General features: G+C 44.6%; 1 protein-coding gene across 4 annotated transcripts in view; it reads right to left on the reverse strand.

The window, feature by feature from the left end:
• Window positions 1-21,067, reverse strand: part of mtss1la (MTSS I-BAR domain containing 2a) — a 31,852-nt gene extending 10,785 nt beyond the window's left edge. Inside the window, exons 1-7 of one of the 4 annotated variants that reach the window (XM_037766144.1) lie at window positions 20,336-21,067; window positions 15,417-15,478; window positions 15,246-15,319; window positions 2,566-2,650; window positions 2,282-2,373; window positions 2,102-2,176; window positions 1,631-1,639 (exon numbers count right to left, since the gene is read on the reverse strand). In XM_037766144.1, the coding sequence (XP_037622072.1) occupies window positions 1,631-1,639; window positions 2,102-2,176; window positions 2,282-2,373; window positions 2,566-2,650; window positions 15,246-15,319; window positions 15,417-15,478; window positions 20,336-20,404 (466 nt within the window). In that variant the 5' untranslated portion in view covers window positions 20,405-21,067. The remainder of the gene's footprint in view (window positions 1-1,630; window positions 1,640-2,101; window positions 2,177-2,281; window positions 2,374-2,565; window positions 2,651-15,245; window positions 15,320-15,416; window positions 15,479-20,335) is intronic. The other 3 variants (XM_037766147.1, XM_037766146.1, XM_037766148.1) reach the window with 3 other exon arrangements.
• Window positions 21,068-25,753: the final 4,686 nt, after the last annotated feature.

A 25,753-nucleotide genomic window follows, 5' to 3' on the forward strand; every position in this document is an offset into this window, starting at 1 on the left:
AAGAGATGCAATGATGATGACCACAGAGATGCCGCACCTTCTGTCACTCTGATTGCATGGTTTACAGACACACACACTGCCAGATAAACACAGCCTACAGTACATCTCTGCATATCTGGTTCAATCTCAAACGATGCATTCGCTGTAACTACCATATTGTTATCAGACTTGTGTCTTGCTCTGTTGTTTGCAGCTGCCTCGATCACAGTCGCTCTAACAGCGCTCTAATTGTCTTTAGCAGGCAGCACCCCGTCTATTTGTCACTGTCTATATGTTTAAGACATCTCATAATATCAGCTTAATTGGCTAATATTTCAGCGCGCCAGCATTTAATATGACACTGATTAAATTAGGAGCTAACAGCTTGCCAATTGATAGGTCCTTAAAAACAGAAGTTTAGGTCTTTGTTTGTAAGATATACTTAGCTCTCAGCTCATCATGGCGCCACATATCAGCTCATGACAAAGAAGTTATTATTACTCAGAGGAATGAGAGATTGTCTAACAGATAAGTTGCCAAAAAGTGACAGTTTCTTACTCTATTGAGAGCAGACACGTTGGAAGTTAGTCAGAGTCCGGGGTGCTGAGAGAAAGTCACACTAAATGCTGCGCGACATTTATGTTTTTTGCTTTAATTTGAATAGCCAGTATGATTTATTATTGATAGTTATTAACATTTTACACAAAGTTTCAGGTTCCCCCTGGGTTTTTAGAGGGCTTAGGTGCTGTGCAGTTGGGGGATGGGGAGTCGGGGGATTTGGGGGTCCTCCCTATATGTTAAAGTGGCAATCTGTAAGATTTCAGTCCTAGTTGCTTTTCTACGAGTGAAAACAATGGACATGTGCTCAGAAATTAACTGTTTGGAGTCTTTTTGTTGACACATGAACTTAGAATTAGAATAGAAAAATGATGGTTGCGTCCGATATTCCACACGAACATGCTATTTAGTACGCTAAAAGAGTATGTGAGATATTTCAGTATGTACGAAACCTTAGTATGAAACCTATAGTACACAAATTGCACACTATTTCTGGTGAAATATTACAGTATGCAACGCTGAACACCACGGCGGCATAAATATCCCAAAATGCAAAGCGGTAGTGACGACAACGTTCATAACAGACGTTGGCGGGCAGCTCTGTAACATCAATCACACTTCAATTTAACTGTAAATATGAAATTTCACTTTACTAGGCTTAATATATATTTTAAATTTATTCTACTTTTAATCTATCAAACTGTCGTTTTGGTCACAGGAGGCTGGCACGGGTTACCATGGTTACACATCTCCAACCGGCAAGGAGGCTCTCAGGAAGAGACGACGTGAGTTACTGCTCAGTGCGTCCGAAAAGATACAAACTACTGTTTATTCACGTTTGAACTCCTTGAATTATTTAATTTTCTTTCCTGAGAATTATGAGTAAAATTAAAAGTTTAACATAAAAATGCTGTTGGAGAGTGGTATCAATCTTCTCATCTAACCCTCTGCAAAAAAAAGCTAATAAACGTATTTCCCAAAATGTCAAACAATTCCCTTTTTAAACCAAAAATGCAAAGACAACACAGGGATTTCTTTGACTGGCAGTTTGATCTGAAAATGATTAGGATGTGATGAAGCACAGCAGACATACCTAGAAGCTCTACAGCCGGGGGAAACAGAGGAGGGGTTGCAGGGACAAGCAGGGGGAGGAGAGACAGAAGAACAGGCAGTGTTAGCTCTATCAAATCAGGGCACATTGCATGTTTATGACCAGCCGGTACCACCAGTGTACAGTAAATCCTGTATGAAAATAGGCGTTTGATTACAGCCAGCAGTAGGGGCTAATGCAAGCACAGCCAGGAAAGAAGATCATTGCTTTGATTTATAAGGCAGAAGCTGACAAATCATCCAAAGCTGGAAAGGAGCCTTTTGAAATTGTGCCAGGTATTTAGATTTTTGTTGAGTTGTCATTTCTGATTCTACACTCTAGATGGCGCCAGTTCAATCTGAACCATTGGTACAGACCAGGGGACCAGCATCCTTAATATCAGCCCTAAAATCTCCATACAGTTGGTTGAATTGTTTTATTAAATCAACAGGGTCTTGTCACTGTGGAACTCACCTTTTCTTGCTTTTTTCTGGAGTTTTAAAGTATCCAGCGACTTCCTTTTGATTTCCTGACGAGACCGCTTGTATTCTGTGGAGAGCAAGTAAAAAAAAAAAAAAAGACGTATCAATCTCTGTCCAATATACAGTGCTCACAAACGAGTGTTTACAGTTTTGCTTTTCCAAGGTTGTTCACCTTTGGCGTGGTCTTTATCCAGCTGATTAGCCGTCTTCTTCCATTCCTCTATCCTGTCCTGGAGTGGCGTAACCAGGCCTTCCATGAGAGCACTACAGTGACGGGGAAACACGACGAGAGAGCGTGAGAGGCATGACAAATAGCACAAAAACACTCAGAGAAGAGTGGCAGAGAGGAAGGTCAACAGAGACGGGATGGGACCTGGGAACACAATAATCCCCTCAAGAGAAGAGAGAGAAAATTGCAGTGGATGAGGGGGGGGGAGAAAAAAAGGTGATACTTACTTGGTGAAGTGGCGTAATTTCGTCTCAATGCTGCGGTGTCGCATGCACATCCTCGTCAGAGCCGAGCCGACGTCCCTGGTGGCACCTTGGATGAGACAAAACAAACAAAATTGTCACCCATGATATAAGAGGGCGGCATTACAAATCACAAATATGCCTCTTGGCCTAGAAAAATATGATTTTCTGTGGAGGAGACACAACACATGAGGAGAGCGTTTTGAAAGGTCTAATTCTCTCCTGTCAGATGGAGTTATCCGGTGTGTGGTTTTTTTCCCCCGCTGGAGAGGCGTTTCCTGCTGCAGCCACTAGATGGATGAGTGCTGATTGGAAAAGCAGAGCCCCGTAAATGTCACATTTGTTTGGGGGAAAGCAAATGTGACACAGAAAAACTAAGCCTCCCTTCCTCTTCATCACAAAAAACACTTCACACATTTCTCCCCCGTGACACTTTGATTGCGTGAGTGGTTCTTGCCACAGTGTAAACAACAGCTTGTGTGAGCCGGGTACTGTACTTTTCCTCTCCGCTGAAGTGTAATTAAAATGGGGGTTTTCAGCCTTTAAAGCCCAGGCTGGCCCGCAACTGTCACGGATGGTTCACAGGCCGGTGTAATATGTGGCAGCACTGATCCGGTTGTAATCTGGGCCACATAGGGCTAATCTGAGGGGTCTCTCGCCAAACACACACAAAGGGAAAGAGAGAGGACGTTGCTCTCTCAGCCTCACAGACTGGAGGCATGCATGGTCGTATTTGTGTGTTATGATTTTGCGCAGGTTTGTGTGTGTGGACAGGTGGTGTGATTTACCATCCCCCCCCCCACCCTTTCCGACGTTCTCACCCCCTCTATCCTGGAGGGAAAAGGAGGGAACCCTGTAAGGGGATATCCCTCTATTCTTCCCTGCCTGCTCTGCCTTTCCTGTTCTCTCTGTTTCCTAAACACCATTGATGCAGGCACAGAGAGAGAAACTGGCTCAAACGCTGCACTGCTAAAAAAAAAAAAAACAGGCAGAGAGCAATGCACAAAATGAAACAAAAAAAGACTAACATAGCAAGCCTGAAATCAGACACTGAGTGAGGAATGCTTCCACATGGTTGTCCGGTGAGATCTGTGCTATTTTCACATAAAGAAACTAGGTTAGCGTCTCCAGCTGATATCACGTCACACTTCTACCGGTTCAAAGAACATTTCGCTCCAAAAAACTCGGCTGTCAACTTCACTGAAAGTTGCAACAGTTCAAAGACACACCGAGAAACAGATCTGGACTCCATCTCACGGGGACATTTTTGTCAGACAGATGTGGAATAACTTGAGTTTGTTTGTGTCGGTGGGGGAGAGGGAAGGAGGGTTGTCCTGTGTCTGTACTGCTTTTCTAGGATGACTGACTAAGAGAGAGAGAGAGGAGGGTTAGAGGTGAAAGGTCATCCAGCTGTATCACACGCAGGCGTTAAAACACCAGCAGGAAGTGATCGAGTTAACATGTGGAACCAATACGCGCTGCTATAAATAGCGAAAGAGGTGTCCATCTTTAAAGGACTTTAAAGGTGTTGAGTATCCGTCATGTTAACGGCTTCATTGCTTCATGAAGCCAAAGTGTGAAAGACGTATGAGAAACGTGCACACAGACAGGACACGTGTGCGCAGGTTATGCAGAACTCCTTTTGGACTCTTAAAAGCATTACGGGAGGCATCCACAGCTGCAAATCAGCTCTCGCAGGATGGAGGGAGACTCGAGGAGAGAAAGAGAGAGGGAGTAATGTGGGCTCTTTTATCTGTATAACAGACCTTCCCAATGTCACCGTCAAGCCAAATAGAGAGCCCCCCTCACCAACCCCCACTCTCCTGTCCCATCCACACCTGCCAATTTCTCTTCCTCTCCCGTCTCCTCCTCCCCTTCCCATAGGGGGGATCAGCTGACAGCTACATCCTGGGGAGGTCCAGAGGCTTCCTGCTCATGTCCAAGAGCCCTGTTGGCCTCTGGCCTCGACCGGACGCACGGGGTTGCAGTGATTCACTCCCACAGTGCCATAGAATTTTAAATCTAGCGATATATGTCCAGCGAGGACACTAGTGGACACGCTGCTCCACTCAAAAGGCCGTTCAAGCGGTGACGTACCCCATCGTTGAATGCACATGATTGGTCCCTGGTTCTCTGCTTGCCGTTTCAAACAGTAAACACCATGGCGGCCTGCTCGTAAACCTTCTGTTATTCCGCCTAAACAATCCACCGAAATCTACTTCTTAAGTGAGAAATAGGCGATGCTACGGCTGAATCTCGTTTCATTTTAGAACTAGATCGCCTAGTTTGACAGTTTGGTCCAAGTTTCTTGAGCTAGACCATGGATGTATTAAGAGAACTGGATACACCGTTGGAGGCGGGGCCCCGTTCTCATTCAAATGAACGGAGGAAGGAGAAATAACTCTGGATTCGGCTATTAGTGCATTTTACAACTTTTAGGACCTAACGATTTAAATAAGGGCTAATCAAGTGTTTGTACAGGAAGGTGGATTCACCTTAAAAAAAAATATCCGCTGAGATACAGACGTCTTTTTCCCGATGTAAGTCTGTGGGAAAAAGTATTTTTGGGCCCAATGGCATCACATAGTGGACACGGAAGTTGTGGTACCGCCGTTTGGCCACTACGGAAATTGGCATCAACGACCGCCGCTCTTCCTGGGGGCTTGTGCGGTCCAGCCAAAAATAAAGAATATCAATCCATCCATCCTTGAAGAGGTTTCCCTCCTCTGTTGCTCTTCATGATGTTTCTTCCATTTTTTTCTATCTCCCTACTTAGATCTATCGATACTTTACTTTACAGCAGCTTGAAACGTGGCTAAAAGTGCGTAGGAGCTGGGAAAGTGATTATTTAGCAGACCTGGACCCCTGGGGCTTCGGGGGAAGCAGGAGCCGACCTTATAGCAGACACCCACACGTGCATGAATGAAGCAAAACACAGACCGGGGTGGAAGAGAGCTGCTGTGCATCCCAGCCATATATCTTAAGGTCTGCTGTGTGTGTTGAGGAGTACATGGGATTGTCGGTGGGAAGGTCAAGCCCCCCCGCTGTTGGTGTTGTTGGGAACCTTAATCTCCAGTATCCAGGACCAGCGCCGTGTGGTCCTGGTGTTTAGTGAGTGGTTCCATCCAGAGCTCTGGTTCTGATTAACCTCCCCCGATTCCTCCGGGGTAGGAGGAGAGCTTTAATAGGTCTGCTTTATAGGGGGCTCTCCTGCCAGGAGCCGCGAGCCAGGAGCTAAACTGCCACAGGTCTCATTCTCTGATGCCTTCAACATGGTAGCTACCTTGGCTTAACCATCTCTCTCTTTCAGCATCTAAACCCTGCTGCTCGGCTCAGGTTTCATTTGCACTCCAGACTACCGAGGTGGAGCGAGACTCTGCTGTTGTTAGATTTGTGCATTTTCGAGCAGAATCCAGTTCTCCTTCTTTCTCTGCTTCCTGTGTCAATAAAGCATGTTTATGTGGGCTGTAGAGTGAAAAGGTACAGAACATCCTCGCAGGTACACTTCTAGGAACATGAAGGGTTTTTTTTCTTTTAGCTAAGCTCTCACTGCTTATCAAAGAAAATTCCATCATCCGTGAGACAACAGTTATTCTTCACCTTGGCGGCTGAGCTGACTGCGGCTGGCACAGACAGTTAAGCCTCCTGCCTTTACCCTCACTCGCCCCTTTTAAGTGCTACAGAATGTGACCTGGCAGGGACACAGCGGAGGCCACTGATGGATGAAAGGGGGCCGTGGGACGAGACGGGAGGATGAAAGAGGGCACACACAGCCGAGGTGCCGGCTGGGTTCGGCCAGTCAGGGGGCAGAGGAAGTGTTGGCTGGCTGCTGCAGGTGCAACAGGCTCTGCCAGGGCAAAATCTCCCACATTAGACCCAGTAAATATACGATTGATGATTGGTTCAAGTAATATGCTCCAACATCATCAAAATCTTCGTGTTTGTGTGTTTATCTTTTCAAAGGAAACATCATGCAAATGTCAGCAGAAGTAAAGAAACAAAAAGAGAATGAGGAGGAACTGCTTTGATTTTGTCAGCTTCGCTGGTCTCGTTTAGTTACAACTAATATGCAGATTTTTGAATTCAAGAACCTTATGAAACATCACACGTTATCATCCAACATCCGCTTCAAAGCACAGCTGGAGTTCCGGCGGTGTATCTCAGTGGTAGCAGTTTAAAAAGTAACGCAGCATCCCATGCGTCTGCTGGTTAGGGAGCGATAGCTTCGGATAAAGGGAAGAGAAGGCGGATGAAAGAGCTGTGTGCGGACATCGATAGTACAGAACTGTACGCCTGCAACAAGAGAGTTATAACTTCTGACTGAAGTTACAGAAACTGTGGATGACAGACGCAGACAATCTGTTGGGAAACCTTCCAGAATCTCTCTGATCTAAAATGGGAGTATAGTAGTAGGCCCCTATATTTACATTCTTAAGAGGCAGACTTGAAAAAAAGAGCATTTCATAAGATTCTTTGTTTATGATTGTAACACAGATTTAAACGTCTGTTTCACTCAATTTTATGTAAATGTGCTGACAGATTGGGGTGAAAAGTGTGTTTTACTTTGTAAACAAAGCCCGATGTGGTGAGAGGGAGGGGTTTCATATTGAAATGACTTTGTTTGAAAAAAAACTAGGCCATCAAGGCCATCATTGTTTTTTTTCACTGTCTTCAATTAGACATACAGTATAACTAAGACTAGGGCTGCACAATTAATCAAAATGACTGTAGTTGTCTTTGTGTTCACATGAAGTTGTAGTTTTGTTGCCTAAACCTGAAGAAGCCTTTTTGTATGTCTTCAAAAGGTGATGTTTCATTCAGTTTTACAACATGTTAGAACGTGTTGCTTTTAAGTTTCACTTTCACAACATAGTAGTAGGCCCCTACTGACCCACATCTATGGTGCTGATAGCGACTGATAACGCCTATTTAAAGGCCTGATAACAATCCAATCGGGTGCCAAACTGGACTTGAAAAGAAAATAAAGCATTCTTATTATATCAGATAAGGAAATATTTTATATGTTTTATATGTTATATGGGGTGACAAGTCAAGTCAGTTTTACTTATATAGCTCAAAATGACTTGTTTTGTCTGACTAACAGACCAAAACCCAAATATATCAAATTCACAATGCAATAAAACAGAAAAAAGTGGCAAATCGTCACATTTGAGAAGCTGGAAATAACCCTAAGTGACTGTGATTATGTTTATGAGTGAACTTACGCGCTATATATATTGTATGTATGTGCTGTTGTGTGCCTACTGCAGTAGAAATCAAAACAGCCTTCAGAGCCTGTGTGTCACTTCCTTGCTTCTTACAAGCAACAATACAAAATTAAAAGGCAGAGGAAACGGCCTCAGGATCAATTGTTTTTAGTCACACACACACAGTCAAACACACACTCAACCCATTGTTGTCTGGCTGCCGGTACGCACAGCAAGTTTCACCTCACAACCTGGAACACCCACAGACGAGGACAGACCTCGGTGTGTCCTGATGTGGTGTAAACATGTTCTGGAGTGCATTAGGATGAGACTGAAGGAGGAGGAGGAGGAGGAGGAGGAGGAGGAGGAGGAGGAGAACAAGAAGGAAGTGATATTTTTCTGTTGGAGGAGCTTCCTGTTCAGGGACATAAATGCTGCTAAAAATAAACGCCGCCCCTTGTCCAGATGTGCTTTTCACTGGAGTTGAAAAAGGGGAGAGAGAAAAGAAAGAAAATGTACAGTAAGGGAAGGAGAGAACTACTGTATCACGCAATAAAGTGGAAAAAGCAGAAAAATCCACAGGGCATTGTCTTCCCCTCACCTCCATACAAAGACCCCAGATGTGTCCAACGCAAACAGCCAGAGACAGACATTGAGGCAGCAGTCTGTGAATGACTCAGTGTTTAATGGAGCAAAGCCTGCAAGCCAGTTCAACCAGATGACTCAGGCTTGTCCTGCTTTACACCCTGTGCAATGAGGTTGTCTTTATCTCAGCTGACAATGCTCTGCCAACTCTTTTGCTCTGCCAAAGCTGCTCATTTGCAAACAATCCTCCAGACAATGCTGACACCTCCGCTGCTGCTGCTCGTATAGCATTTCATAAGCTCCGCCTCCACCTGTAGCCTCTGAGTCATGAGATATCCTGAGGGGAAGCTCCACATCCTCCTCGGTGCGGAGCTTTGGTGTGTGCTTGCGGGGAGAGATCAGTCGGAGCCTAGACGTTAAATATAAACTCTGTACATACTTTATATTCACATAGTAGAAATAAAACATTTCTATGTGGGTGGTTGGACTGAAATGTTCATCTCTGCTACAAAACAATGACATTATAACGGAACCTAATACCTATAAAGTCTTCTTCATGAGTGAGTACCAATCGGCCACTAGTCCACCTACATTTTATCACCATAACTCCATCCAAACTCAATCTTATTCATGGTGATTGATATTGATCGCAATATCTTCAACTGCTTGTAGCCTATAAAGATCAACAAATTATTTCACCAATAATCAAAAATGTCAACCTCATGGTGGCGATAGAGGCAAAGTCAGGAAATTAGTAGGATTCATTCAAGCCCTCAGGAAGAGCGCCGGAGGTTGATGGCAATTTTTGTAGTGGCCAAACGGTGGTACTACAACTTCCGCGTTCATCACGTGATGCCATTTGGCCCAAAAAGACTTTTTCCCATAGACTTACATTGGGAAAGAGACGTCTGTAACTCAGCAGATAATTTTTTTTAGGTGAATCTACTTCCCAGTATGAACACTTGAATAGCCCTTATTTAAATCATTAGGTCCTAAAAGTTGTAAATTGTCTAATCCAGAGTTATGTGACCCCCGTGACCGAGCCATGCGACCGAGCGGACGCTACTGCGCCTGCTCTATGGGCTCTCGATCGCTGGAAGATCCGGGTACTTTTCCACTTGGAAGTTGAGCCATTTTGGCATCATGCACCACTGAGCAACTTTCATAGGAATGAACGGGGCCCCGCCTCCAACGCTGTATCCAGTTCTCTTAATACAACCATGGATTCATCCTGGGGATTATGAATGTCTGGACCAAAGTGGCCGACACTGCCGTCCCCGGAGCCGTGCTGCTAGAATGACTAAAAGATTTTGGTGACAGTGTACCAATACAATGGCAAATGGTGGGAAAAATAAGTGCACATTAAACATAGTAAAGTTGTGGTGAAAATAACGACAACATGATCTGACCAGTGACCCTCCACTCTCAGCTAATTTCTCCAACTGTTTCCAACCAGCCACCTCAGTTGATTCAAACTATGCATGTATCCCTTTCATTCACTCATTTTTAATGTCCTCCCTTACATCTCTGTCTCTGTCTCTGTCTCTGTCTCTGTCTCTGTCTCTGTCTCTGTCTCTGTCTCTCTCTCTCTCTCTCTCTCTCTCTCTCTCTCTCTCTCTCTCTCTCTCTCTCTCTCTCTCTCTCTCTCTCTCTCTCTCTCTCTCTCTCTCTCTCTCTCTCTCTCTCTCTCTCTCTCTCTCTCTCTCTCTCTCTCTCTCTCTCTCTCTCTCTCTCTCTCGTGTGTTTTCCCTCCGCCTCTCCAGCTCCCTTCCACCAAAGTGGAAGTTCGTGTCCAGGATGTAGCTGAACACAGTGTTCCCCCTCAAGCCTCATGTTTGTCTTCTTCACCCTCAGAATGAAAGTTATGCAGAGCAGAACGATTTTGTTTTCTTTCCATTATTATTTCCCCCCTTCTTTCGTCTGTTCCTCACATCATTGCTCTTGCCACTTCACCCTTTGCATGTAGCCATTAGAATAGCTGGAAAACATTAATTTGCATGGTGACCACATTGAGGTTGAAGCCCATGAACTCTAGAGAGAGAGACATGAGCTGAGCTGTGTTGGGAGCTGTTCCTACAGACAAAGTAGACAGCTGAGGGAGAAATAAGAGGCCCTTCTTGATACTTATGCAGCTTTACGGCTGGGGGGGTCGCGAAATACCTGAAGAGCCTCGCATACAATCAGCAGAATGGCACCACGATGCGCCATTCATTAAAGAGACTGCAATGTACATGTAGGTCCAATATGAAACACTCAAAATCCATAAGCTCTTGTCACGAAGTTAAACCCACATATAAGTCTAACCTCCCTGTCCTGGTACAATACAGGCTTGAACATGAAATGTCAAGCTTGATGGATGTCAAGCTTGATGGATGTCAGCGCCGGTCACATGGGCCGCACTCTCATTATTTGACATGTCCGTAAAAATAGCCGCGCTGCCGGGACAGCACAGAGGACAGTAATCCCCTGATCTCGCTCTGCACTAGGCCACGGCCGCATCTCGTCCATGCCAGGCCGTCCAGATGGTGGTGTAGGGATATCCGTCCCATCTGCCAGTCCAGAGAAGCACAGAGGCCAAGCAGATTACCGCTTCGCAGAGACACTGATCTACTAGCGTATATACCTCCATTCCTCCACTGAGCATGGACTGAATGAGTACGAGGAAGAGAGGCAGACAGAGAGAGTGCATGTCTGTGTAACGGTGTTGGGAGCTCTACAGACTGTGGCACACAGATGTAAAGAGAGAAAGGTTTCGTCAGCACAAACTTGCAGTGCATCGCAGTCTGGCCGGTGATCCCAGAGTGTGAATTTTTAAAGCCGAGGGTGGCTGATCAGGAAGGGAAGCGAAGGCAGTCTGTGTCTGTGTGTCACAGAGTGGGGCTAAGAGGATTAGCTAAACGCCTCTGCCTAGCCTGGATACCCAGAGCTGTGGAAATCCCACTGTAACCACCACCCCCACTCCAAACCACCCCTCATATAGGCTCACCTCGCTATTCGGCTATGTATCTCATACCCTGATGGACCATTAGACCTCTTACCGGCTCTTTGACCCCTACCTAATTCAACCATGTCCAAAAATGGAAAAAATGAAGTCAACCTTCCACTGAAACATCCAGCCTAGCAACAACAAAACAGATTCTCCAGATAAGTCCGGTCCTCTTAAATGCATACAACAATTTAATATGAACGACAAAAAATGGTCTAGACGACACACCAAAAGCCATTAGACTGACCTCAAACTAAATCCCAGGAAAAGAAACATGAAACATTTATATTTAAGAAGGCTTAAATTCTCCAAATACATAGATGTAATATAGACTTGGTGGTTGGCAGACCTATATTGAACCCAGATGTGAGAGACAGACGTGCCTTTAGACACAGATCCGTCAGCACAGCTTAGAGAAACAGCGCCGTCAGACACCGTGCCAAAACGCCTGGCAGCCGACTCCTCCAGCTGCTTCATAAAACACAGACGCTGACGCCACGGTTGTGACCATAAACTCTAAAAATGGACAACACGGGCGAAGAGAGGAAACCTGAACATGCAGACACAGAGAGGAGGTTGTAGAAGTGGAAGTGGGGGGCGGTGATCTCAAATATAATACAGCTATTATGGAGCATGTAGGAAAAGCTGCCCTCCTAGTAAAAGACAACAACACACGTCAGGACAGGAAATCATAAAATCCTCCTTCGGTCACCGGCCTCTCTCCCTGGATCAATCAAGAAGCTCTGAATGAGGAGAAATGTTGCTTTCTTTGGCAGGGGAAATGTTCGCACAGTCTGTGTGTGAGAGTTAAAGGGGCGACGGGGCGAGTGTGTCAAAGGTAGACTAAAAGAAGCAGAAGAAGGAACGCGATGAAACCTCCAGCTGTGCCAGCAGCTGCAGCTCGTCCACCAAACACGGGAGGGGAATCGGGGTGACAGCGCTGACGGCCGACAGTTCATAGCTGAGGGCCGACCCCCCGCGGTGCAATCAGCCCTATATGGCGGTGCAGACGCTGAGATAAACATGACCGCTGCAGGCAGACGGACCCAGAAGGGTTGAAAACTGCCACAGAAACACATACTTTTGAAATAGTGAGCAAGTAATCTCAATTATCTCTATGGCGTAAAAGCAAGAGGAAAGAGTGGAACATCTGGATACCAATATATTTTAGGATAATAACTTATAACATTGCAGCTGACAGAAGGGCCTGCAGCCTACGGGTTCAAAGGTCAATCCACTGGGAGCCAACTCCAGTAAATATCGACATTCTTTCTGGCAAATTAATTGCTGGGGCTCGGAGCACGCAGAGCTCACATGGGAGAAGTGGGATTGAAATGGTGCGCTGGTTAAGAGCACATAAAAACGGATCAATCTCTTTTACATTCCTTGAAATAGTTGTTGGAAAAAAACAAAAGCAACTACGAGCAAAGATGTTTTGCTTATACTGATCGACTCAGCTGCATTGAAGAAGACTTGAAACTAGGGATTGAGACCATAAACTCATGTTTACAATGTTTACTGAGGTAATAAATCAAGTGAGAAGTAGGCTCATTTTCTCATAGACTTCTATACGATCAGACTTCTTTTTGTAACCAGAGGAGTCGCCCCCTGCTGGCTGTTAGAAAGAATGCAAGTTTAAGGCACTTCAACATTTGCTTCACTTTTCAGACCTTGGAGTTGCCCACTGGCTGAAGCGAATCACATTAGTTGTGCAGGAAATTGGACGAAGTATTGGACTAATACAAATTTTGACCTGAAGATTGCGCGAGACGAAACATCAGGGTATCACCAATTAGTTATTAGAATTCATCGTCACATCGGCAACGCGGATATTTGTGAAAAATGACGTTGCAAGCAGTCGAATACCTCAGTCTGGACCCGTTTGACAGACCAACACATTGCCGTCCACAGTCTGTCGAAACCATCAAATGTTTGATATTTTTATATGCAAAAAAAAATATTGCGTCTTAATCAATTCAATTCATCAGCACCAATCCATGAACCGCGTTTCATTAGTTCCTCTTCGCTTATTCCCTGCATCACTCGTACAGTCTGTGGCCTGAGGAGTATGGCATTAATCCTAAAGTTAATGTCCCTGGGAGAGGAGCAGAAGAGCGAGTGGGCGTATGAGTGACACACTTAGAGGGATTTTATACGTCTATAGCTGTAAAACTCAATCTCTCTCATCTCTCTCTCTGGTCCATCTATCATTCTGCTGTTTTACCTTCTTTTACACACTTTTCCATTGAAGTCCTGCCCTGCCAAGGTCTATATACCTCGCTTTTCATTGAAGCTGGCTGCCAGCTGCGAGCAGGTTGACGCTATAGTCTACCTTGCTTCATCTTGCATTCACATCAGGAATCGTTTAAAGGTTGACATATCGCTGTGGCAATAAACTCTGCGGTTACTGGACAGACGGGCTATAGGAGTAAAACCGGTGAGAATGTGTGAACACTGTTGAAGAAATGCCTCTTTAGTCTCTCCAGCAGCAAGTGGTCAGTAGGGGCCTGCTCTAGTGCAAACTGTTTAAAAGCATGTTGGCATGTGACCTGCGAGGTCAGGTGGCCAGCCACCAGCTGTCACTCTTTGAATATCTGTGTGTGTGTCTATGCTTGTGCAATTACGATTGTGTGTGTGTGTGTCGGGAGCCTTTGCACGCTGGTAAGGTTTTTTTTGACCTACATACTGCTCTCGACGATCAACTCCAAAGAAATGGGTGTTAATCAGCTGCCTCTGTGGCCAGCCTGTCTGCTGCCACTAGCAGGGTGACAAAGCAGATCAGCAGACCTCATTAAAGACCGAAGAAACAATAAGCTCAGATTTTCACTTCTCTGAGCCGCCGCCCCCGCCCAGAGCTCCCCCCCCCCCCCCCACTTCTTCTACTACAGTGGCCACCTTCTTGTATCTTGGGGGGGTACACTGCCTGTCCATTACTAGTTTTCGTAGATCATATTTGTGCAGCAAATTCATGTTTAAAGTAGGGCTGTCAAAGTTAACGCGATAATAACGTAAATTTATGATTTTTAGGTTGTAGCGGCCTCAGCTTTAAAGCTAGCATGAATGATTCTAGTATCTTATGAAACTAGAAAAACCTAAGGAATCCATTGGTACCTACCATGTGATACTAGCTTGTCAGGAAGGAGGTTAAATAACGCTCCAAACGTGCACTAAATTTTGGTGAGGAAAAACTGGCATGGCCATTTTCAAAGGGGTCCCTTGACCTCTGACCTCAAGATTTGTGAATAAAAATGGGTTCTATGGGTACCCACGAGTCTCCCCTTTACAGACATGCCCACTTTATGACAATCACATGCAGTTTGGGGCAAGTCATAGTCAAGTCAGCACACTGACACACTGACAGCTGTTGTTGCCTGTTGGGCTGCAGTTTGCCATGTTATGATTTGAGTATATTTTTTATGCTAAATGCAGTACCTGTGAGGGTTTCTGGACAATATTTGTCATTGTTGTGTTGTTAATTGATTTCCAATAATAAATATATACATACATTTGCATAAAGCAAGCATATTTGCCCACTCCCATGTTGATAAGAGTATTAAATACTTGACAAATCTCCCTTTAAGGTACATTTTGCTATCACTATGACAGTAAATTAGATTTTAAAAATTGCAATATATCGCCTTGCAATAAATTGCAATATATTGAATCGCAACCCCTCTATCATATCAACTAGATTATTGCAAATACACAGCCCTACAAACTGCAAGTACAGACAAAACTGTACTCTTCAAAGTAAGTGACACAAAAATAATCAGTGTGCAAAACTCCATGAAGACAACAAATCAATTTATTTTCCACACCACTTCTTTCTGAGTCTTAACTCCACGTTGTGTGAGAGCTCGTATTAATAGAAAAAACCTCCCCCTTACCTCTTGAGTTGGTCGCCATGTCCGCCACCTTCTGAAAGGCATCTAAAAAGGCCACCGCTGCCAGAATCGTGGTCCTGGAATTACATTGGCATATACAGTATGTTCACTGCACCGTGACTGCATAAAGAGTGTGGAAAATATCACACAAAAACTTTTGGAACCACTTCTCACCTGAGCTGAGAATGCAGCTTTGTGGCCTTGGCACTGAAGTCTTCCCACATGGGGTAAGAGCTCTGATAAGAGAAGAGAGAAGAAACGAGTTAAAAATCAAATATCTCACCAAGGACATTTAAGTGCACAAAAACAAACACTGTATGCATAAATATTTGAAAAGACATAATGTTCTCAACAACTGGATAGAATTTACACTGATAACACTGAAATAAGGCTGCAGTAACTCAAAGGGAGCTTGGCTTCTTACCCCGGGGTTAGAAACAGGTCGGGGTATAAGCTCCGTGCTCCGACTTGTCTTTAAAAAGGTCAACTTGATTTCTCAGGGCACTTATGTTATTATTATTGTCCTCGATCAGCCTCTGCCTTGGGCTGGTGTGCATGTTCACGTGTTAAGATGTCTTTTGTACGTGCATGATCTGCATAAGCTCTCATATCATGAATGTTTACGTGCACCGGGTGCAGGTAGCATGGCTGGTCTTTGAAAGGAAATCTGGATTAGATTCACCCCAGGATCATCACACGTTGCCTCGAGCTGTGAGAGCAGAAGCCAAACATAAAACACATTGGAGGCTAGATCCCATTAGAGCGAGAGCTTGAGCCCTGGAGAAAAGGAGAGGCAGGGCATAACCCCTGTCTAACCCCCCCTTTTGATGGAGAGGAGCCAAAAGAGGCCGCACACCTCTGCCTATATATAGTCAAGTTTGCAATCTGGACACAGTCTTCATCATTTCTGTTATGACCTCCATTCTGGAAATGACGGCGCTTAACTCTCTTGCCTTTAAGAAAGTGATTTAGGAGCCGCCGTCCCTAACAAAAATGTTTCTCCCGGCCTCGCTGTCTGCACTCGACTCCAACAGGTGTCTAATTAGCTTGTGTGGCCTGTGACTCCCAGGGGCAGGAGGGATGCGCTGCCAAGGCAGCTGAGGGAGGGAGGAGGGAGGGAGGGTGAAGAAGCCGTGGGAGGGTGGGACGCACATTTCCCTCTTCATCCACACCCAGCAGCTTCCAGGGAGAATAGGGGAGGGAGGGAAGGAAGGAGAGACGGGCTCTTCCTTCCTCCAAAGCCTCGTCATTCAGCGGAGGTGTTAAAACTACCATCCTCGAATGCGGTAGGCGATGTTGTTTAAGGACATCTTTTTGTTTTTTAAAAGGTGGTTGCTTTCCCACACACAGAGGCTTGAAGTCACATCCCATTTGCATCCATTGCTGACCTAATTCTTGATTGCTGATGTAATCCAGCTGAATCATTGCATTCCTTTTCACCCTCCCTCTACCTCCTCTTCTACCACCTCCTCCTACTTCTTTGTAGCTTCGTCTTACAGTTATATAACCAACAGGTGCTGCTAATAGCAACGCATTTTGTCTGTACAGTCAACGAAGAGGCTTCTCCAGGCACTAGCAGTATTCAGAATCTCTCCTCTAGTCTGGGTGCCTTGTCTAACAATGTTCAGAAAAGAGGCCCAAGTGTCATTTTTGATTCTGCTGAACTGTCATTTGATGCTCAGGTGACTAAAGTGGTGAAGTCCTGCTTTTTGCCTATAACTGAGACAGCTTACCAAGACCAGGTCATTTCTTTCCTCTGCAGACTTAGAAAAGGTCACCCATGCTTTTATCTCCTCAAGACTCGATTATTGAAATGCACTTTTTATTCTGGTATCAGCAGGCGGCACATCCAAAGACTGCAGTTGATACAAAACGCTGCTGCCAGGCTTTTAACACGTACGAAGAGAAGCGACCACATCACACCAATTCCTGCTGCCCTTCACTGGTTACCTTTGAGTTTTAGAATTGATTTTAAGATTTTACTGTTTGTTTTTAAAGCCTTGAATGGTCTTTCTCTCGCCTGATGCTTGAGATCCTCTTGCAGGGCCCTAATAATGGTTCCAAAATCCAAACTTGTCAACAAAGGTGACCGGGCTTTTGCTGTTCGGGCCCCTCAGTTTGCCTGCCTCAGGATCTCAGGCAGGCAAACTCAGTATCTTCCTTTGAATCTCTTCTTAAGACTCACTTTTATATGAATGCTTTTTCTTAAAGCTGCAGTGGGTAGAAATGGAACAAATATGATTAAAAAAAAGTTATTTTTATAAAACACCAGTGCATGAGATTGGTAATCTGGAAAAAAACATGTGCCTCTGTGTCCTCCGGTGCTCCTAATGGCATCTGCAAGATTTCACAGACCGGAAGAAAACAACCAATCAGAGCTGATCTGGAGTCTGCCGTCCAGCTTCCTTCTACGAGAGCCTCGAGTCAATCACTCGTGAACTCCGACCAAACGGTCAAACTAGGCAGCGCTGATCAAATATGAATCAATATTCTGTTACTGTAATAACTATTTCTCTCCTCAAATGTTCTCAGAAACATCTTGTAGTGTACTGTTTAGCTGTAAAATGAGAAGGTTTGTGACCCGGCAGACATGTTGAGCTCTCTTGAGGAAACACCAAACACCGCCCACCAGCTGGAGCACAGCCAATAGGAACGCTCTCTCTCCCTGAAATGACCTGTGATTGGTCAAAGTCTTCCGTCACAGGCTAGATTTTTTAAAGTCTGAAAACAGAGCCATGAGGAGGTGCAGAAGTCTAGTTTTCTCTAAGAACACTTGAATTACAATATGCTGAAAGGTTATTATGGAATTTTTGCCCAATGATGCCAAAAACTTGTTGCCTACTGAAGCTTTATCTGATGGTGCATTGTTGTAACTATTTATATGATTTTATTTTGTATTTATATGATTTTATTTTCGTTAGATCTGAAGTTATGGGTGTTAATTACTTTTATCATGCTTTTAGCACTTTGTAACCTTCTTTGGAAAAGTGTTATATCAATAAAGTTATTATTATTATTCTCTGAGTGCACTGTATATCATGTATTGTACATTATACTGTAACATTGTTCCCAATCAGCGAGATCAGCACAGGAAAGCCGTGCACAGGAAAGCTGCGTAACTCCCCGGGGGGGTAAAGCTGGTCTGACAGGCCTGTATGGCCCAGCAGCCAGGCGGCAGGAATGAGGTCAGATGTCTGTCTCAGACTGTGGACATCATGGACACTGTGCTGACTAAGGGCTTCAGCCTCATTCATCTGCGCTGCCTGCTTATCAATACACAGACTGCCTTTTTTCTAAGAGCCCCTCTCTCTCTCTGGCCCTGGCATGAGCAGCACACCACAGAGGGGAAATACATGAAACCAAAGCGGCGCTGCCAATATATAGCCGAGAGCTGATTTCATTGGAGCCTGACAAACGAGGGCCCATAAATAGTCTGTCCAACGGGCCCCGTGAGCCAGCGATCAATAACAAATCGGTTAGGTGGAAAGTGGCGCCTGATGCTCGGCTTATTATTCACCGTTATCAACACTTTGTAGCATCATCCACAATGAGAGGACGGGGGGGGGGGGGAGCTGCCACCAGGCCTGATGAATACGTTCACACTTTCCATCTGTTGTGGTGAACAACAACAGACCACCCTGGTTCAACTTCCTTGTCTTGACCCCCCTCCCCCAACACACACAAACACACACACTTGCATGTGGGTTATAGATGATGGGAGTTCCTGCTTAAAGCTGCAGTAGGCAGAATGTTTTTGGCATCATTGGGCTAAAAATTCCATAATAATATTTCAGTATATTGTAATTCAAGTGTTCTGAGAGAAAACTAGACTTCTGTACCTCCTCATGGCTCTGTTTTCAGGCTTTAAAAAATCTAATCCAATAATCAATAATAATCCAATCACGGGTCATTTCAGAGAGAGAGCGTTCTTATTGAACGTTTCCTATTGGCTGTGCATGGCTGCCGGGTAACAAACTTTCTAATTTTACAGCTAAACAGTAGACTGCAAGATGTTTCTGAAAGCATTAGAGGAGAGAAATAGGCATTACAGTAACAGAATATTGATTCATATTTGATCAGCGCTGCCTAGTTTGACCGTTTGGTCGGGGTTCGCGATTGAATGACTCGTGGCTCTCATAGACGGCAGCTGGACGGCAGACTCCAGATCAGCTCTGATTGGTTGTTTTCTTCCGGTCGGTGAAATCCTGCAGATGACATTAGGGGCACCGGAGGACACAGAGGAACATGATCATATGAAATCATATTTGCTCCATTTCTACCCACTGCAGCTTAAAGAAATAATTTTAAAAATAAGTTGAGAGGCGGATGAACTCGTGTTTTATACAAATAACATGAGTCTATTCAGTTACTAAAAGGTGAGGCCTGGATTAAATGTGTATTGAGCTTCTTAAGTAAAGGTTTCCTGCCACAAGGCCAAACATCAGGGAAGCACAATCGATAACCTCTCATGCCTGTTTCTGTCCAGGGCAGGAGGTGGAGGTGGATGTGGTGCAGCAGCCGACTATTTTCTTTCAGAGCATCCTTCTGTGTCCGGCATTTAATCTAGGAAACCTTGGAGGCTGAGATGGAGGAGGAAGAGTTGTTTGGTGGGGTCAAATGGCAACCCTGAACATTTATACTGAGATAACTGCACAATATTGAAAATATAATGTCAATATTGTGCAGTTTTGATAGCTCTTTCTGCTTTCTTTTGATTTGATTCTAGTCATGATGAAGTTAGATTTTGACCCCCTGAACCAAACACATAAAGGCACCACCAAGTAACAAAATAAACACTTTAGTTTAGTTTGAGCAGATATTGTATGGTATATACACACACACTGTTGAATATTTAGAACAGTGGCTGACAGACCTGCTGCACACATTATGCAAATGACACAAAGGGAAACATGTTCATCCCTCAGTTTGTCCTGCAGCGGTGTCTCTCTCCAGTGGGGGGGGGGGGGGGGGGACCCGGTATAACAGACAAAGGCAGTAAAAACATGCGTGTGATCAGCCACCGTGCACCCACAAAGGTCACATATATTAATCCCCCCAGTCTATACTTTAATGCATGTGTGTGTGTGTGTTACCTTCATGTCGTTCACGATGGCCTGGAATAATCCACCCAGCGCTCCACACTCCTTCTCCACCGACTCCATGGTGTCAACAAACCCAACAAAAACAAAAAGCTCGTAAAAGATCAGATTCCGTTTTCAAACATCAGACATGGAGATCTTTGTTCTTCGTTGTTCCTCTCCTCCTGCAACAACGAGAGGATGCGTATAGAGCCAGCAGTAGTAGCCAGCAGCCAGCAGCCTGCGGAGCGCACAGACAAAAAAGAAATATGCTGCTCGATGGCACCGGGAGGAACCGGGAGGAACCGGGAGGAACCGGGAGCTCTCTTGCTCCGCCGCCGGCGCTACTCGCCTCTCTCTCGGGTCGCTGACGGTGGAGGGATGGAGAGCACTTTGTCCGCCGGGTGAACTACAGCCGTAAAACGTGGAGCACTGGACATGCACTGTGGCTCCTCATGATCGCAGCGTTCACACAAATAAACGGAGAGATCACAGTTGTGGGGAAGAGGGCAGGAGGAGGAGGAGGAGGAAGAGGAGGAGGAGGAGGAGGAGGAGGAGGGGGCACCACGGGAGCCGGGATCGGTCGCAGGTCTGGGACGCGGGGACGCGCTCCGTTGTTAGTGCAGCACAGCGGAGCAGATGTCTGTCGGAGGCTGGAGTCTCCAGTAATACGATCCATGGGAATGGGAATAGGGGGCTGGTCAAGTTTTTTTTTTTTTGGAGGAGGGGTCAAGGAGGAAAATCCCTCCTCTCCTACCTCCTCCTCCTCCTCCTCCTCCTCCTCCTTCCTCCCCCATGCAAACAAAAGTGAAGCCCTGACTGTCTTCCCATTGAACAATTGATTGAGATGCAAAGAGGGATTTCCTCGGGTTCTTATGTGTATTCACGCACGCGTCTGTTAATCATCATTGGGTCTTTTCTCAGGGAACAGTGTGGGCCATGATCACCTCACTTTGCATCAGTTAATCTCCTGAATAAACGTGACAAAAGACTGAGAATGTTAATTTAACTCAAGATAATTTCCTGTGACTTAAAGGAATAGTTCAACACTTTGGGGAAATAGGCTAGCCTATGCACTTATGCTTTCTTGCCAAGTTAGATAAGTAGATACCGCTCTCTCTTATTTGTAGGATAGGTTAAAGGTGCTTAATTTGATAACCAGAGCATTAAAGGACCCATATCGTGCTCATTTTCAGGTTCATACTTGTATTTTGTGTTTCAACTAGAACATGTTTACATGCTGTAATGTTAAAAAAAAATAAAAAATTCCTCATACTGTCGGCCTGAATATGCCTGTATTTGCCCTCTGTCTGAAATGCTCCGTTTTAGCACATTGGAATTGCAACGGAATTGCAACAGAATTGGGTTGCTAGGCAACAGTTTGGGTCCATGTGTACTTCCTGTCAGCTGATGACATTCACATACACTGCAACCAGGAATAAACTGGGACACATTTACAATGTTTACGTTTAAAATTGTGTCAGGGGTCTAAATATTGTATATTCGTAACATCACAAATGGGCCGAAATCCTGACAGCTTGTTTCAAATGCAGAGTTTCTGAATACGGGCTGTGTGTATTTCCCTATGGATTGAGTGTTTCGATACTTTCATAGTTTTCATATAGAACTTAAGCCTGCTTAATAATAAAAAAACATGAAAATCTCCCTTTTTTATAATATGGGACCTTTAATACAGCAGCAAACAACTATTTTCTATGTAAAAAATATAGGGAGCCTTATTACCGCCCCTTCCGGTGGACCCCATGGCACCCTATTTCGGAAAAAATATGAACAGTAGTCAACGGAAATAAATAAATATTTCTTTTGATCCCGTTTGAATTGCATGATGAATCCCACATATGATGGTTGTCAATTTAAAACATAATTTTGCAAATCAAGAAAGTCACAGTTTGTCATAGGTTTGACATAGTATCTTTTAGTTTTGTGTGAAACCGCTTAGTGAACTACATCTCTCGTCTCGGACAATATACGTCACCAACACTAGCTAGCTAACTAATGTAGCTATGACCATAAGAAGGCTCTCTATAGAGGAGCAATGTCTACCTGAGCATAGAATGAAGTCACTCTCCCTCTGTGTGTGTTGTAATCCAAGCTTCTCTTTGCTTTGTTGGCATAGCCGGGCTGGTCGTGTGTGCTTTTACTGCATGTTCGTGCATGTGAGCATGCCCCAGGAAGTCAGACAGGAAGTCACTGCACCTGGCCAATAGTCCAGCACAGGGGTCTGATAACACAAAGTCACTTTGTGAAACTCAAAAAAGTACAAAATGCAAGTCTCCCTCAAAAATAATCCAAGGCACACTGTAGAGGTTTGAACAAAATTACAATGCCTTTATTTTACATGGCAATAATTGTTTAAAATGACCAACGCGTTGCGACCAACATAGGTCTTTATCAGGGTCACTTTGTAAAACTTTTTAAATTACTACCCAATCAAATTCACAGACATCCCGCCCTCTTCTGAGATCAAATGGTTATATGCCTATCGGCTGTCAATTAAACTTGTTAGGCTGCTGTCAGGTTTGTAACGCCATAACATACAGCGATGTTAGCAGACTAGCAAGTGCACACTAGAATTGACAATGACCGCAGAAAATAGCCAGGCCAATAAAAGGCAAAAAATATACTATTTTCATGAGGAATCGGTATGTGTAACATTTGCGGTGTGAGTGTGTCAGTCAGTAAAAGATGTAATTGAGCGCCAAGGCCACAGCAACTTTTCATGGGACTTTCCGGCTGGTAGCAGTCAATGAATAAAGAAGGTAAAGGAGCCAAAAACAACGCTGAAAAATTGACAGTCTCTGTTTACCAAACTGACGAAGAAGGCCAATGAAGCAAAGAGCCTTCGTTTAGTGGCGTACACCCAAACGAAACACAAAAGCCCGTCGCCAATGGAAGAATTGTAATAGAGGCGATGACTGCGGTGGCTGAAACGTTATTAAAGGACCATAAAAGAAAGACAGAAATGATGTTTGCTATTGGCGATGTACAACTTGGTGCTTTGAGTAGCTCTCAGCCACTTTCATTTTGTCTAATTAGCGCTCAGAGGGAAACAGGTTGGAGACCCTTGCTCAGCACATAACCCCTGTAAAACTGAAAGGCCTAAAAAGGTTTTTGAAAGGAGTAAACTAATGATATATGAAATGTTAAAGGAACAGTGTATAACATTTCCGGGGATCTATTAGCAAACATGGAATATAATATTCATAACTATGTTTTCATTAGTGGATAATCACCTGAAACTAAGAATCGTTGTGTGTTGAGTGTTATTATGCACTCGGAGGCTCACATTACCACGGTCTTGGAAAGGGAGGAGTGAACGGAGGAGTACTTAGTTGGTTTCAATCTGCAACCACACCGCTAGATGCTGCCAGATCCTACACACTGTCTCTTTAATTAGTGAGCTTTAGATGCGCTAACAGGTAGGAATCTCTGACCTTTACACAGAGCCAGGTTAGCTGTTTCCAGTGTCTCCACTAAGCTAAGCTAACCAGCTGCTAGCAGTAGCTTTACATTTACCATCTTCTCATCCAACTCTCAGTAAGAAAGCCAACATGCATATTTCCCAAAAATGTCGAACTATTCAGTTAAATTCAGATCATTTGGGGGAAATACAATTTGAAACAATTAAAGCAGCCAGTCAGCCAAAGCCAGTTTTACTTTAGAATAATAAGGTGGTGGATTTATGTTAGGTTAATTAGAGGTTTAGCAGTCTACCGAAACCCATCACATTCAGTAGGGAGAGTTAGAGGCCACCAGAGTGTAATGTATTCAAACCCCATCATCACTGGTCTGTTATTGAGCGTCTACGGGATATACTGGGGTCACCCCAAAGCGTTCCTGATAAACATCCTGTCAGTTTATAACCCTGCACATCTGCCACACACACCTTCCTCTCTCATCAGGAGGGCATCCACCCCACCAGGCAGACCTCCTTGTGAAACATGACTCAGTCCAGACAAAAAAAAAAACTGCAGCCCACGTCAGCAGACAGACCAACCCTGGGGAGGAAAATCTACATTATCTTTTATCAATCATACCTCTCTTTTACCACATTATTTCCTCTGCTTTCGCTCCCTTTGGGTCATGTGACTAGAGTTTGCTTACAAAGCAATTACATGATCAGCGTTGTACCATGTAATAATACCCTTCATATTTCTCATACGGAAGAAAAACACGACTTCTACTGTGGGTATTTATAGCGCAACCAGATACCAGCATCCTGCCCTGAGAGAAGGACTTATAAACAAGAGCAGAGTCATAAACATGAGTAGTGTCAGAAAAAAAAGAATGACACAAAGAATACAAAATCAATCTTCTTATTAAGATGCGGTAACTAGGTTAGGAACTATGTCTGGTTTGGTATCTCCTGCCCACGTGGACAGACATGAGGTAGAGAGGCTGGGACCGGAGCCCAGTCCCTGTGCTTTCACCACAGCGCTCACTGGCATCTCAGAGAAAACAGCTATAAAACAGAAAATATCCCCAACACAGATGCTGACATTCCTCCTCTCCACCACCACCACCAGCAACCCCCCCTGGAAAAAAAACCTCTGTTCTCTGCCATACCGCTGATGCATGCGCGTCTGCAAAAGTTTGCTTAATTCAGCAAAAGGATGGGTTTTAGTAAGGAAAAAATGTGACGGTTTCTGTTTCGTCTCGCTCTCTCCGAGTAAGGCTTTACAACTGAAAGCAATCATCGGCCCTAAACACATCAAGCTGGGGAGACTCAGAAGATTTTGAAGGCTTATATAACCCGACTTTAAGGGCTTTGACTTCTGGGTACATTTTCATTCACCATTGTGCGATAATGCCTGTTTATTTTTCGGCCTTGCGTCTCGCCTCATTCATATGAGAGAGTGGAGGAAAACTATTTATCATTTCATTAGCAGGGGGCAACACAATAGAAGTACATTTACTCAGCTTGTAGATAAGTAATTGAAATCTGGATAACGTTAGGTGTTATGTTGCAACACTCACTCATGTAAGGTTACGAGGTGGGAACTTTAAAACAAACGCCTGTTTATGTTCCTAATCTTGCTTCTGTTCACTTCCTGCTCCCTCTGGATGGCATTTCAGGTTCGCTCTAACCTTGACCCAGCCACAGAAGCAGCTCTCCACGATACAAAAATGGAAACACAGGCTTCGTAATATACTGTGACCTCTCATCTCAAAGTCAGGTCCTACCCATGATTCAACTGGAGGCCTTGTCTCGCCTGGTTTATCGCCCACGGTGAAGGATAACATTCGGGAAGCTGTGACCCCTGATGAAGTCACTGCTGAGGTCACCGCTGAGGTCTTGTGTCCACTTGACCGTAAAATCTATCAGGATTTATCATCTGAGGTTGAGTCTGCTCAGACTGTTATGCAACGGTGAGCTCACCTGCAGGGAATCATAAGGACACAAACATCGGC

This window comes from Sebastes umbrosus, chromosome 4 (genome assembly GCF_015220745.1).
Source record: "Sebastes umbrosus isolate fSebUmb1 chromosome 4, fSebUmb1.pri, whole genome shotgun sequence".
NCBI lineage: Eukaryota > Metazoa > Chordata > Actinopteri > Perciformes > Sebastidae > Sebastes > Sebastes umbrosus.